Source organism: Canis lupus, chromosome 11 (genome assembly GCF_048164855.1).
Source record: "Canis lupus baileyi chromosome 11, mCanLup2.hap1, whole genome shotgun sequence".
In the NCBI taxonomy this organism is placed as follows: Eukaryota; Metazoa; Chordata; class Mammalia; order Carnivora; family Canidae; genus Canis; species Canis lupus.
The window spans coordinates 15,513,634-15,529,089 of record NC_132848.1 but is presented as its reverse complement, the minus strand read 5'-3'; the positions used below and the strand labels follow the sequence as shown (position 1 = coordinate 15,529,089).

The window sequence follows — 15,456 nt, the reverse complement described above, 5'->3', positions numbered from 1 at the left end:
GCAGAGCGGCGGCCCCAGGCTGGGCTGCTGGGGGGGGGGGGAGGGTATCCCTTCCAAAGGCTCACCCTATGAGAGGCCTCTGTGGCATCCCCCTCGGTGCCAGGGCTTCGGCCTAAGCCTGTCCCCGCAGCCATGAGACAGCTTCTCAACCACCCTGAACTTCTAGGTCGTGGACCAAAAGGAAGCAATAAAGCTTTTTGCAGGAAAAAAAGTCTTCACCATTTCCAACCACTAGTGTTTACTTTGATTTTCTGCAGATCCGGCACCTAAGCTATGGGAAGCCGGCAGCCGGACACTCCCATCATCTTGCCTCTACTCTCCTTCGCTCTTCTGCCCATATCAGCATGTTTTCTTTAAAACAAAAAGACTCCCCAGGATTGAGGCCCCGTGAAAGGCGTTGACTCCCTAGATACCCCACCAGTAGGCTCAGCTTGCCTGGCCCAGGTTCTGGGCTCCACCAAGGAGAAATAAGTGACATTTGAGTGGCTCCTTGATCGCCGTGCTAACGAGATTCTTCACGTGCACACGTACAAACACACGCCTCTTCCCAGTCACGTAATACCTATACCACCTGTGCGTAAAACCCATATTTATCCATCGGTTCCCCCTAAAGAAAAAAGCTCTGCCCAGCTCTGAGCTTTTGTCACGTCCTGCATGCGCCCCTTCCACGACCCACGTACAACCCGATTCCCCGGGGACAATCTGTGAATCAAGGGAGCCAATCTTAAGTTTCACAATCAATTAGTGGGGGGCTCAGCAGTTGAGCATCTGCCTTCGGCTCAGGCCGTGACCCCGGGGTCCCAGGATCGAGTCCTGCGTTGGGCTCCCCGCAAGGAGCCTGCTTCTCCCTCTGCCTGTGTCTCTGCCCCTCTGTGTCTCTCAGGAATAAATAGATAAAATCTTTAAAGGAAAAAAAAAAAGTGTCCTGGAACAGAGGAGAACAAAAATGGAGCAGACACAGGTGGAAAAGCGCGGGCCAAGCGGTCCTGGTGTTTAGGGTCATAAAAGCAGTGGAGAAAGAACGGAAGGCTGCCTGGGGCTTGGAGGGCGTGGGGAGAGCCGCGGACACACAGGGAGCCAGAGGGAGCCACCCGGTGACCCAGCGGGGGTGTCAGGTGGGACCCTTCAACTCAGCTTGAGCCCCTGTGTGCCTTAGTCAGCAAAATAAAAGGAAGAGGAAAAAGGGAAAAAGCCACCAGTGACATTCTCTAAACAAAATATCTGAAATTCTCACCCAGGACAAAGTTGCCCCACGGGACAGTCAGGCTGCCCACCTCCTCGCAAGTAAAATAAAGCGACTCCTGTGGGGCAGGATCTAGGCTTTGCCCCGAGGTCAGGCTCCCGCGGCTGCTCCCAAGCCAACGAGGGGGCGCCCGGTGCAGGTGTCCAGGTGCCGCTAACGGGAGCACAGGACACGGAGGCCGGCCGGCCCCTCCGGCTCCCCGCACCCCCTGCACCTGCTGCACCCCGGCCTCACCCCCGCGGCCTGGGTCAGGGTGGGGCTCTCCCCGAGGCCCCCACATGGTGAGGACCCTCCCCCTCCATGAGAAGCAAACACAAGTAAGTTCCATGAAGGTGCTGGCGTGACCCCCGGGGGCATTTCTGCAGGGTCCCTCCTGTTGCCGGGAGGCTGGACGAGGAAGGGGGCACTGGGAGGGGGGGTGTGGAAGGGGGCACCAGGGGGCGTGGAAGGGGGCACGGGGGGCTGGTCGTGGAAGGGGCCCCGACAGGCAGAGTCAAAGGTGAGACTCGCACCCAGGTCCCACCAGCGCGGAGGGCCCAGCGGCCAGCGGGGAGCGGCTAGCAGCAGGTGACCAGGGCCCGCACGGCAGCAGGTGCGGTGGCCGTGACGTCACGCGGCTGTGGCAGCCCGGGGACCTTCCAGCACCTGTGCTGCATCCACAGCAGCAAGTGCTGTCCGTGGTTGGTGCACGGCCCGCAGGTGGCGGTGAGGACAGGAGCTGAGCTCCCACACCCCGGTACTTACTACTTGTAGCCCATGGCCACGTCCACGAAGTACTTCCTTCTCTGCCGGTAGACGTCGTCCTTGAATCCCTTAAACACAGGAGAGATCCGGTTATTTAGCAAAGGGGCCGAGCGGTGGGCGCCAAAGGCCTAGCAGGTGCGCCGGAGCCACAGGAGCCGCGGGGTGACGAAGGGGACGCAGGCAGCCGGCCCAGCCCCATGACCCCCATTATCCACGGGCCCTACTCACTGGGGCCGCGTGGGGGGCACTGAGCCGCTTGTTGGGGTCACCAGCTCATGCACCCCGCTCATTGGAACAGGGGCACATGCGTAGTCACTAGGGTGACCTAGTGGCCTTAGGGTGACCCAAGTGCCACCGTCGTGTGTGAGGCCAGGACGTGCCCCGCCCTCAACAACTCTGTCGTTCAGGATAATCGGTGAACCCCCAAAGGAGCAGCCTGGACAGGTACTGTGGCTTCCCGTGCCCTGTCCCCGGGCCTCCGCACTTGCTGCTGCCTCGTTGGCAACCTCGGGACTGGACCCATGGCCGCGCTCACACGGGGCTGCGGCATCCCGCCCTGTGCTCCTGGCCTCAGCTCGGGCCCGAGCATCCCGTCCCTGTGCTCCTGGCCTCAGCTCGGGGCTGCGGCATCCCGTCCCTGTGCTCCTGGCCTCAGCTCGGGCCCGAGCATCCCGTCCCTGTGCTCCTGGCCTCAGCTCGGGCCCGAGCATCCCGTCCCTGTGCTCCTGGCCTCAGCTCGGGGCTGCGGCATCCCGCCCCTGTGCTCCTGGCCTCAGCTCGGGCCCGAGCATCCCGCCCTGTGCTCCTGGCCTCAGCTCGGGGCCGAGCATCCCATCCCTGTGCTCCTGGCCTCAGCTCGGGCCCGAGCATCCCGCCCTGTGCTCCTGGCCTCAGCTCGGGGCCGAGCATCCCGCCCTGTGCTCCTGGCCTCAGCTCGGGGCCGAGCATCCCGCCCTGTGCTCCTGGCCTCAGCTCGGGCCCGAGCATCCCGCCCTGTGCTCCTGGCCTCAGCTCGGGGCCGAGCATCCCGCCCTGTGCTCCTGGCCTCAGCTCGGGCCCGAGCATCCCGTCCCTGTGCTCCTGGCCTCAGCTCACCTTCCATCTCCCTCCCTGCTGGTACTTTGCATCAGCGCCTCAGGGGCTTCCTTCCAACTGCCAGAAACCCAGAAGGAATCATTGCCATGTGACTTGTGTGCAACCCTGCGACCTAGAAGGGCCACCGCGACACCGTGGCCACCGCGTGAAAGAGGGCAGGACAGGCGGCGGGGACAGGGGCTCCGAGGAGGGAGCACCCAGGCCCTCAAAGTCCTAGATCACCCGGCTGTGGCTGCCCTACCTCTGCACGCAGGAGCCTCAAACCCGGGTGGGCTGGCCTCTTGCGCCCTTGATGGAGAAGCGGCCATGGGGCTGCCCGCTGGGCTGAGGCGCACGTCCCCTGCCAAGGCCGCTGTGTCACAGGAGCATCGCTGTCGGCGGTGAGCCACCCAAAGCCCTGCAGCCGGGGTAGCCCCCTGAGGGCCCGGCCCTACCTTCCCTGAACCGAGAGTTTTCCCACTGCTTTTCCCAGGCAGGCTCCGAGGCCTTGCAACGCGCTCCACGAGCGTCGTGACCAAGCCACCAGGCTCACAATTGCATCTGTGACCTGAAACAGGTCCCCCGCTCCGGAGAAAGCTCAGGTGTCCTCCTGCTAGCAGCAGCACGTGGCCTGGAGGCAAACCTAGGACCTGGCCGCCCCTGCTCCGCCGAGGAGGCAAGCAGGCCAGTGCGGAAGGGAAGGGCCCTGCTCCCCGGGCCCTGCCCCCAGGCAGCATCCTGCAAGCACCGTAGTCTGCCGGGTTCCAGAAGATTCCCGCCTGTCTCTCCTTGGCAAACAACCGCTCCTCTTCTGGGCAGGCCCGTGGTGCCTCGTTAGCCGAGCGCAGCGGTCAGTACGCCAATGCAGAGGGGGGCCCAGTGACCCCAGGACTCCCCGTGGACCCGCACAACAGCTCAGGGACACCGGCCAGCCACTGGGCACAGCAGGGAAACAGCAGGCCCTGGCCGTCTGTCCCGGCCTGGAGGCAGGGCTAAGGTTACCAGCCAGCAGAGGGGACGCCCCCCACGCCGTGTTGGGGCACAGGGGCACCCAGAAACCATCCCTTGCTCGCCTGAGAGTCAGACTGAACCAGGCCTCCCCCAAGTTGGCAAGCCCGGCGGCCCTCGTCCCGGAGAGTCTGGGCACCCCGTCCTTTCCTCTGTTGCGTTAAGAACCAGCCAGCACCTTAAAGGGCACAGCGAGGATGTGCCGGCTGCCCCGGGGCTCAACCCTGGGGAGACTGGAATACCCCGGGGAGCCTGCAGGACTACTCCAAAGCTGGCCACAGCCTGAGGTCACGATCCCGAGGTCACGATCCTGAGGTCATGTCCCGAGGTCACGATCCCAAGGTCACGCCCCGAGGTCACGATTCAAGCACCCTGGGGAGGGACCCCGCGCCCGTGATTTCTGTCCTGATCCCCCGCATACTCGGAGTGGAAGGCCAAGGCGGAGGGTCGCCGAGCTCGGGCGGTAGTTCTCAGCTTGAGAGCTCCTCAGAATGTCCTGCAAGTCCTTCTACAGGCAGATTCCAAGGTCCATCGTGAAAGCCCCGATTGAGCGGCTTCGGCGGGGCCCCACGAACTGCATTTTTAAGAAGCACTTTCAGGGGGCCCCAAGCACACTGTGAGAGCGCCTCCCCATCCAGGTCCTGGCTGCTCGAAGCGCTGCGGGCCCGTCTCGGGGCTCGCCAGACACACAGAGCCTCGCTTTGCACCTCGAAAAGATCTTCCAGGGGATCCCTGGTTGGCTAACCGTTTTGGCACCTGCCTTTGGCCCAGGGCGTGACCCCCGGGGTCCTGGGATCCAGTCCCGCGTTGGGTTCCCTGCATGGAGCCTGCTTCTCCCTCTGCCTGTGTCTCTCCCTCTCTCTCTCTTTCTGTGTGTCTCTCATGAATGAATAAATAAAATCTTAAAAAAAAAATGTAAAGACCTTCCAAGGGGTTTGTGCAGCAAAGTTTGAGAGACGTTGGCCTACATGGACGTTTGAGCCTCTTAGGGAGCCGCAGCAGCCGGCCCCTCCCTTGGCAGCTCCTCTGAGCCACCCTCGTACGAGGGCAGCATCCGAACACCGTAAGCCCCATCTCAAGACTGGGGTCACTCCCAGGCACCCAAAAGTCCTGAGACCAGCTTCTCCATGCTCATCAAGTACTAACTTGCAAAAAACACCGATTTAGCCATGCCAGATTTTACGTAATGAACATTTGGTGTGCTTCTAAAAGAAATACATGTGGGTAAAAAAAAAAAAAAAAGAAAAAAAAAAGAAAAGAAAAGAAAAAAGGAAAAAAGAAGAAAAAGCAGTGGTGAGGCAGGAGATTGCTAAGGACGTGCGATCACCTCCACGGGCTGCACAGACTGTAAGAGGAGGTTTCACGAGGTGGTATAATTAGGAGAAAAGGAACGGAATTAAACACAGGAAAATTTCCACTGGGTATCGGGACCCATTTCTTCACAAGGCCGGAGCGGTCCCACTAACAAAGCTGCTGTCCTGAGTCCAGGCTGGTGACTCGAGAACTCAGGGGGTCACTTGGAGCTAGGAGGTTAGCAGGAGCCCCAAGGCCCCGGGCAGGGTCCGCGCCGTAACCGTAACCTGGCACTTCCCTTCCTGGGCTTTCGCCCGCGCACCTGCCCAGAGGCTTCCCGGCTGTTCCGGCTTTTGAAATGCCCCTTCCAGGTCAATGAGGATGCCTTTTCCACTCTGGACATAAAGAATTCGAGGTGCACAGACAGAGGGACTCGGCCGAGGTCACCCTGCAAGGGAACAGCTGGTGTCTGCGAGGTCCTGTCCCCGCTGGTCCCTGAGATCAGGCTTCTGGGCCGGTCCGGGCCTCTGGACGAGGGGGTCACAGGGGATGGCCCCTAAAGGCACTTCGGCGTGTGTTTCTAATGCTCGGGAGGCTTTTCCGTGGGACCCCCTGTGGGTTGTTCTGAGGTTTCCGACCTGCTGGCGCAGCACGCGGTGCCTTTGAAAAAGTTCAGCTTCTTGAAAATAACGCAGTTGCGTTGAGTCCGCTCGACCGTTTGCTGGCGCGGCGGTTACGGGCCAGTCTGGACGTGGGTCGCGCCGAACGACAAGCCCCTGCAGGCTCCCTGTCGTCGACGTGTCACAGCGTCCTCTGCTCGGTTCTCAAGGTTAGGCAGGCGTGCACCTGTCGGGCCGGCGCCCGGGGCAGCTCCCCAGACTGTCCCCATTTTGACAAAATGCGCACCTGTAGAGCAGGTCCCTCTGACCGCTGAACCCCCGCCTGCCCTCCCACCGAGGCCAGCATCCTCCCTTGCTGTGCTCCTAACGACCTGCGGCCCAGGGACGCAGGAGGAGACCCTGCCCCTGTCCCGAAGCCCCTGGGGCCCAGGCCGCCCTCGTTTCTGCAAGGGACCACCCATGTCAGCCCCTCGTCTTTCCAAGGGCCACCAGCTGCGGGGTATGTCGTGCCCTCTAACGCTGCAGAGCTGCTCCCCGAGCCTGAGAGCCGCCCCCCCCAGCCGACCCTCTAAGAGCGACCGTCCTGTGGCAGTGCCACCCCCTAACCTGCCCCCGGCCCGCACGTGCTGCGGGGACGCTTTACCGGGTGGGGGCCGCATGCCCCCCGGGGGAGCACACGGGTGCACACCGCCCGGCACGTGCAGCAGCCGGGCCACGCGTGGGGAGCGTGGGGAGCGGAGTGCCTGGACACTTACGGGGTGGTCGGCGTCGAGCTCGGATCCGTACATGAGAACCCTGTGAGAGCACCTGTCCAGCTCGGAGATCTTCCGGGGGAACCAGGGCACGTCGTCTAGTTCTGTGGAAGACACAGCGCAGGTTCAAGAGCCTTAGCTCCCGGGTCACCGCTCCCTTCTCGCGACGCTGCGGCACCCCACCGGGGACAGCTGGCCTTGCCTTCTCCCTCTGCCCAAATGCTCGCCGGCGGATTCGGCATCACGACGGTGCTTTGAGATTTCAGCAACTGAACGAGCTCACTGAATTCGGTTTGCCCACACTCGCAGTCCACGAAGATTTCAACCTCCGAGCTCCTCCGCCGGGATTTCCTGGACTCGATATGAAGCATGTTGACGTGTTTCTCCTGTGGAAATAGAAGCAACATCTGCGACTCACCCCTCGGCACAACAGGGGACGCCACAGCTGCTCGTAAGCACGGGGCCGAGGTCCAAGACCGAGGGAAAGACCATCTCCTGGCTCTTTGGTTGATGAACACATGGAAACGCTTCCAACCAGTGCCTGGGTTACTAGCAGTGGGGACTGTATGGAGCTTTTCCTGCCTCATTAAAAAAAAAAATAGGGATTCCCCAGGTGGCTCAGCAGGTGAGCACCTGCCTTCCACCCGGAGCATGACCCCAGAGTCCCGGGATCGAGTCTCACGTCGGGCTCCCTGCATGGAGCCTGCTTCTCCCTCTGCCTGTGTCTCTGATTCTCTGTGTCTCTCATGAATAAATAAATAAAAATCTTAAAAATAAATAAATAAAAATTAAAAATAGAGGCATATAAAGGGCACGATACGATTACGAATATCATCCTTTCCCTGCACGGCCCACATCCCGCTGGGGGTGAGCGTAGCTACTTGGGGGGCATCAGCTTATCACGTCATCGTGCAATCCGCACATTTACATTCTTATTTTCATATGTTTCAAAAAAATAAAAAAAACCACATTGCTAAAACTGAAACCCCTAATTTAATAGTGGTACAAGGTTTCCACTGTGCATTAAAGTTCAAAAATAACCTTTGAAAAAATAAGTCAGTAGTACAAATGGCAGAGAAACGAGGCAGGCGCTGGGCGGGTGGCCTGAGGACGGTGGTTGAGAGACCCAAGCCAGAGGGAAGGAAGGAAAGCAGCCGAGCAAGTATCTCTACAGGCAGAGACCAAAACAGAACACAGCTAACAGCCGCGGGTGGACCCGTGTGGGCCACCTCCAGGCAGCCTCCCCAGACGACGCGTCCTCGCAGCCATGCTCCACGGCGGGTTTTGGGGCTAAAGGTCTCCTGACAAAAACTAATTAATTGATTAATAAATAAAATAAAATAAAATAAAATAAAATAAAATAAAATAAGGGGCTCACAGGGGGCAGCGGCTCAGTACTTGGGCATCAGGGTCCCGGCTCCTGCTGAGGCCGAGGCCCACGTGCTCATCCCCACCCCCCGGCGACGGGAGACCGCGCCCCAGGATGCCAGAGGGGGGTCCTACAGCAGCTCACATTCCTTTTTTTTTTAAGGTTTTATTTATTTATCCATGAGAGACACAGGCAGAGGGAGAAGCAGGCTCCCTGCAGGGACTCGATGCGGGACTCGATCCCAGGACCCCAGGGTCACACCCTGGGCTGGAGGCAGGCACCCCACCGCCGAGCCCCCGGGCTGCCCCGTATCAGGTCACCTTCCTCCTGTGACCCTGGGCAGTGTCGGCATGTGCAGCCCCAGCTGGGGGAGGCCGCCCCAGGCCCGAGCCCGAGCGCCTCGACAGCAGCGGCCCCCGTATCAGGCAACTGGTCCTGCGACCCCGAGGCATAACACCCGGCTTCTGTTTGTGCTGACCTTTCTGGTGACACCAGACTTTCCAAAGCGTCTGATAAGCAACGGTGAGGCTAATAGGAGGGTCAAGAGTCTTCTCACACATGGTGTCACTTTGGACGTCCCTGTCCCCGGGTTGGGGTGAGGAGGGACTTTGGGCCAGGCAGCGGAGGTCCGGAGGGGCAGGGGGCTCCGCAGGCTCCCTGGGCGCAGGTGGCCAAGCTGGGCGCCGCCAGAGCTTGTCCGGGGCGTGTGGCCTGCCCGCGGGCGCTGGCCAGGACAGCCCTGGGTGCTGTAAGGCGTGACACCTTCCCGCAGGTGTGCGTTAGCTCTGTTCACTGTGCCCGGTCCTTTCCTCGGGTGGAGAGAGAATGAGGAAACATTTGCCGGAGCAGGCCACGGACTCCCCCTCTGGTCATCAGAGGCCTCACCACACAGGCCTCACCTGTGCCCACTGTGCAAGGCACTTTCACTCCTAGCACCAGACCTACCTCGTTAGGGAGGAAGCATCACCACTGATGCACAGAGGAAGACCCTGAAGTGAGCCAGCAGCCAGCGGTTGGCCAAGCCGGGAGAACACGGGCCTGAGTCTTCCCACTGCAAGGCCAACCCTCTTCCCCGAGAGCAGCCCCGGGCCCCACGCAGAGCGAAGCGCCCCCCAGACAACATGCACGCGCGAGGCACGATGCTTGCCAAACGGAAAGGTAGCCCTCAGATCTACCCCGGCCAGGGGACAGTCCTTTTTCTGGGTTTCTCCAACCTTACCCCCAACCACGCTTTCTTGAGGCCACATTGGACCTGGACAACGGTCACTACATTTCTATGAAATAAAGAAAGAGTGAGCCAGCCCTGGCTTATGTATGAGGACAGTGACTCATCTCCCCAAAAGTCATGGCAAGTTCATGAAGCAGTGAGGCTCAGGTGGGCAGCGGGGTGGGGGAGGGGGGCATTCCAAAGCCTCGACTCCTGCATCTCATTTCACGGAATAAACGTGCTCCCAGGACAAGTGCGCAGTTCAGATGCGAGCAAACCAAATCGGGCTGCAGTCTCTTGATACTTAAAGACACCCTCTTTGGCTCATTTTGCCAAACAAAAGGTGTGAGACTCACCTTTTTTTAATTACTGGCTTTCTTACCTGGCAATAGTCTGCGGAATTACTAATAGGTTACCTTGGAATTAATAAAACACAGTTGGCACAAATCTGCTTATTTCGTTGTTTGGCAGACAAACCTTCCTTACAAAGCTTCGTTGACTGTGGTTTCTTTGAGCACATTATCCAGAGACAGATTTGGGGATGTTTCAAAGCAGGGGACGGGTTTGGAACTGGGCACACAGTCACTGTCAAAGTTAGGTAATGACATTTTACATTCACCTGGAAGAGGTTCAGCACTTTTACCAATCCGCCAACTTCATTTTTCAGTGAGAAGACGACAGCCGTCTTGCCGCTTTCAGGACTGGCTTCACTTTTGCTGTCCCCATTGTCGCCTTTTTTATCATCATTTTTGCCAGAGTTAGCTCTATTTAACTTCAAGAAGGTAGAAACACACAAAAACATTGGTTAGGATCCCAGAGTTCTCAAAACTAGATTTTATTTTTTGTCGGACATTCCATTCAAATGCTAGAAGCTTCAGCAATCCTATAAACTCAAAGAAAACTTGCCACATCACTCCTGACTGTCAATCATAAATTCTGGCCTAATTTGCTGCGGAACACTATTTTCCAGTGCTCTAAGGCAGAATCCAGTGGCTTAAATTAAAGGGGGATCAGATCTGCTTCACTTTATTTAACAGCCACGAAGATCTGACCATCAGAAATTATGAAGTCTCACCTATGACTAATTCTTGCTATTCTTCCTAGGTTTATTTTACAGCATAAATTTTGGTCTGCTAAACTAAGCTGAAACCCAGCTCAGGGTCCAAGTCTCTGCCCCGCTGTGTCGGGTATACTTGGACCCAAGCTCAAGCTTGCAAATAAACCCTCGTGTGTTTGAAAAAAAAAAAAAAATTTGGTCTGCTAGTCGTTACACAATGTGGAAACTATACTAATCACCAAGCATAACAAAAATAAGACCAAACATATCTTTCACAACAATAATTTCAGTTTCCATTATGATCTTAAAAACAGAATATTCATTCCATTCTGAAATATGTCAGGACACACACTAAAATTGGCAGCTTTACTCCCTGCATTGCTTTCTGCACGACACTTCACGTTGTCAGTGCGCATCTACCTGCAGGAGTTCAACACAGAGGAGCATGTGCTACTAAGGCCATCTGTGTCTGCAGATGATGCCTGAAATGTGGCTATTAAAATCCAGCCACAAAGAAAAGAGAAAGGAAGGAAGAAAGGGAAGAAAGAAGGAAGGGAAGAAGAAAGAAAGAAGAAAGAAAGAAAGAAAGAAAGAAAGAAAGAAAGAAAGAAAGAAAGAAAGAAAGAAAGAAAGAAAGAAAGAAAGAAAGAAAGAAAGAAAGAAAAAGAAAGAAAGAGAGAAAGAGAGAAAGAAAAGAAAGAAAGAAAGAAAGAAAGAAAGAAAGAAAGAAAGAAGAAAGAAAGAAGAAAAAAGGAAATGAAAGAAAGAAAGAGAAAGAAGAAACAAAGGAAAGAAAGAAAAAAGGAAGAGAAAGAAAGAAATACAGAAAGAAAGAGAAAGAATGAAAGAAAGAAAGAAAGAAAGAAAAAGAAGGAAAGAAGAAAAAGGAAGAAAGAGAAAGAAAAAGAAAGGAGAAAGAAAAAGAAGAACAAAAAAGGAAGAAATAGAAGAAAGAAAAAGGAAGAGACAGAAAAACAGACAGAAAGAGAAAGAAAGAAAAAAAGAGAAAGAAGAAAGAAAAAAGGAAGAGACAAAGACAGGCAGAAAGAAAGAAGAAAGAGAAAGAAAGAAGAAAGAAAGAAAGAAAAAGAAAGAAGAAAGAAAGAAAGAAAGAAAGAAAGAAAGAAAGAAAGAAAGAAAGAAAGAAAGGAGGAAATAGAAAGAAAGAGAAGAAAGGAAAGAAAGAAGAAAGAAAAAAGGAAGAGAAAGACAGAAAGAAAAAGAGAAAGAAAGGAAGAAAGAAAGAGAAAAAGGGAAAAAAGGAAGAAAAAGAAAGAGAAAGAAGAAAAAAGGAAGAAAGAAAAAGAGAAAGAAAAAACAAAGGAATAAAGAGAAAGAAAAAGAATGAAAAAAGGAAGAAAGGAAGAAGAAAAAAGGAAGAGACAAAGAAAGAAGAAAGAAGAAGAAGAAGAAGAAGAAGAAGAAGAAGAAGAAGAAGAAGAAGAAAGGGAGGGAGGGAGGGAGGAAGGAAGGACGGACACTAGCTAATCATTAGGAGCAAAGAGTAAAATCTGAGAAAACTGGGAAGGAGCAAGTCTTCATTGGCCGTTCAAGACACCGTCGCACAGCCGTGAGTGGTGACTATTAGTCCTATGGGTTAAAGACAAAAATGGCAGATTTCAGAAACTTGGGTCCCACTGTCAGGAATACAGAGCAAAATAGGCTGGGAACGTTCAGTTCAAAGGCCAAGTGGAGCGGGGGTGCACGTGTCGCGTGTCTGAGTTGCAAGTGCGGCCCGGGGCAAAGGGCAGCGCCCATCGGCCGGCTCGCCCGTCCTCTCGGACCCGAGGGAAGTACCTCTGAGAGGGGACCAGAGCCAGGGGGTAGGGCCCGCCCCGGTCCCCTCGGATTCCACCCCCGCCCTCCCAACTTCATTTTCACGGGTGTCACATCTTCACACTGCCTCCCTCCCTGGATTTTTATATCATGGAAATGAATATTTTATTATTTATGACTTGGAGGAGAAAAGCTTATGCAGACGTTGGCATTTGACAGTGTGTTTAGTCATTAAAAGCTCAAATGTCTCAGCTCTCGCAACATCTGCTTGCTTGTCGCCACGTAACACGCAGCCCTTACACATGTATAGGAATTTTTATATGAGCGTGTCATACGTTAACCATAACTCTGAGCTCTTTGTTTTCCTTCTAGCAGCTCATTATGACTTCAAAATTCCTCAGGGTAATATCTCAGCCACATATTCATGGTATTTGGATGTTTAAAAAAAATCTATTTAAAAGAATTTTTAAAAATAAAAAATCTATTTACATTTTTGGTCTCATTTCTGCAAATTGATTTATTTTATTTAATTTTTTTTTTTTTTTTTGCAAAATGATTTAAACAGTTCTACAAACTTGCCCTGATTACTTCTCAACATTTTAAGCAGTAATAATACACCAGTACAATACAAACTTCTGGCACAGGTTTGGAGCTATGGTATGAAAACAGAATTTTCTATGATACAGACTGAATTGTAACTGGTTGGATAAACTCTGATACAGTAATGAAATAGCACTTAATATTTTTAGTGACTGGGAATCTGCATACATTTTTTTTGTTGTTCACTGCCTTTTTTTTTTTCTTAAATCTGGTCACCATTACCTCAAATCAGCATCTAAAATCCTGCAAAATTGGGGATCCCTGGTGGGGGGCTCAGCAGTTTAGCGCCTGCCTTTGGCCCAGGACGTGACCCCAGGGTCCCGGGATCGAGTCCCACGTCGGGCTCCCAGCATGGAGCCTGCTTCTCCCTCTGCCTGTGTCTCTGCCTCTCTCTCTCTCTGTCTCTCATGAATAAATAAATAAAATCTTTAAAAAATAATAATAATAAAATAAAATCCTGCAAAATGTTGACTTTTTTTCCTGTTAACATTTAAGTACAGAAACTGCCTTAAATACTGAAGCGAGTGGTGTATTGCTTTCATTGCTCCATCAAATTAAGATGAAAAATGGAGTAATGAGAAAAGCAGGAAAACTTTTGGGAGGAGCTGATGTTCCTTTGATTCCAATAATCAGCACCTACAGGCAAGAATAAAAACATGACTTCTCTGTATGTAAGGAACAGCCTCTGTAGATGGGAAGGGGTGTAGGAGGCTCAATCATCTTGCAGGAACCACAGATATCGGTTTTTAAAAAAATAAAAATAAATAAAAAATAAATAAATAAATAAATAAATAAATAAATAAATAAATAAATCGGTTTAATTTCTTCTCCCTGTTCCTACTCCTAGTACGTGGCCTTTCAAAATCCTACATGCTTTTTTTTTTTTTTTTTTTTTTTTTTTTTTTTGCTGTAGGTACAAGACGTTGGTTCATACAAGCTCTCGCTCTTGATGTTCAGGAGCTTCTTTACTTCCTACTCCATGAACTTCGAGGAGAGGAAGTTTGGGACATGGTGGTGGGGACACATGCTTGACTTTATGGGGAGAGAAGGCCGGGAGAAGGCAGGAGAAGCAGGGTGGGGTGCTGGGGGCTGGGGTGAGGTGTGTGCTTACTCTCCGTCCGGGTCCCTGTGGCCAGGATGGGGCCATCGCCACCCTAGGAACCCTCCTCCAGGGTGCCAGCTGCTCGGTACTCACTGTTAAGCTGCCCAGGAGCTGGTGGTCTTCGGGCACCGCTGAATCCAGAGAAAACCCTCTCTTTGCCCAGTATTTACTGGAAAACATCATCATTGCCGGCTGCATGGATCCGCTGCAACTTTCTGTCTGTGCAGCAGGGGGACCGGAGCGACGTCCTGGGCTGGCGGCCACCACCAGGACGGCCAGCAGGAGCCTCTGCCCAGGCTCTGTCCAGAGCCCTGGTGCTGAAGGGAGAGCGATGAGACCGTCCTCCCCCCAGAAGCCTTTATATGAGTGACGGGGGCTGATGGGAGGCTGATTAGAAAGAAACTCATTTCTGGCTGCCGATGGCCACGATCAGATTACAGACCCGACGCCTGGGGTTATCTGTGCCTCCGGCGCAGTTTGTTTCATAGGTCGAATAGTCGTGTGGGCGTGCGTGGGGGAGAACAAGACACAATGGGGTGCTGTATGTGAAAGAAACCCATATTAGCTCTGTCCCCTGGTAGCCAGCTCTCATCTCTCAAACCCGCTCCCGGCAAGCTAACCTCAGCCTTTAGGGGACTGTGAGTTCAAAGGTTCTGTGCTTTCTTCCCCCAAAGGAGAAAAATTAGAAAGATCAGCACCGCTGAATCCTTAATTCATTCCATTCTGTGTTAATAAGTGTTTTCTGATCTGACACGTCATGACTGGATGCGGGTGATGGCTTTCCTAAAAGGCACTGCTCCCACCCCTGTGATGCCGCTATGCGGTGACGCGCAGGCAGCTGTAGCGTGAAGGCAATGTAAGGCTCTGATTTGGCCACAGACAGATAAAGGGGAGACACTAACCCTAGCATCTTCCTCACTGTGTGGGAAGGAAAAGGAAACTTTTTGATGATTGATGAGAATCAATCATTCTCATCATTGATTGATGCCTGTACATCAATCAATCTCTTGGCGCTATTGATATTTGCTGAATTTTTCCCTCTCCACTTGTACCTAGATCAAATCCAACCATCTGAAATGCATAGATCACTTGAGGTAAGTACTGTTCCAACTTTACCAAGTGAGAAAATTCACCATGTCACGGGAAAATACTACCAACCCCCTAAAGGCTGTAAGACTCGACCGAATGTGCTTGCCCGACTACAAAACTAAGCAAAACCTGGGGCTGGCACTGCTTCTCTGCACAGAAAACAAGATGAAAAACGTTCAAAACTGAAATGGATGACTTCATATTAACTGGATATTAATAGTTTCTGGAATCTTGAGGGGACATGATTATTATTTGACCTCATTTTGGAAACATTATTTGAAATGAATTTCCTCTAAAAATCAGCTCTGATAAACTAATAGGAAGGCGAAGGGTTTTTTTTTTTTCTTTTTAAGATTTTATTTTTAAGTAATCTCTATATCCAACTTGGGGCTGGAACTTACATCCCCAAGATCAAGAGTCACATGCTCTACGGACTGAGCCATGCAGGTGCCTTCAGTAAGGTGAAGCTTAAATACATTGATTGAAGTTTAGCATATAGGATTTTGAGATTGTCCAACCCTG

General features: G+C 53.2%; 1 protein-coding gene across 1 annotated transcript in view; it reads right to left on the bottom strand.

Annotated features, from left to right (window-relative positions):
- TPH2 (tryptophan hydroxylase 2) overlaps nt 1-14,473 on the bottom strand; it is an 84,771-nt gene extending 70,298 nt beyond the window's left edge. Inside the window, exons 1-5 of the mRNA XM_072842651.1 lie at nt 13,939-14,473; nt 9,930-10,082; nt 6,937-7,120; nt 6,738-6,838; nt 1,988-2,055 (exon numbers count right to left, since the gene is read on the bottom strand). Coding sequence (XP_072698752.1) covers nt 1,988-2,055; nt 6,738-6,838; nt 6,937-7,120; nt 9,930-10,082; nt 13,939-14,043 — 611 coding nt within the window. The 5' untranslated portion in view covers nt 14,044-14,473. The remainder of the gene's footprint in view (nt 1-1,987; nt 2,056-6,737; nt 6,839-6,936; nt 7,121-9,929; nt 10,083-13,938) is intronic.
- Between the last annotated feature and the right edge of the window lie 983 nt (nt 14,474-15,456).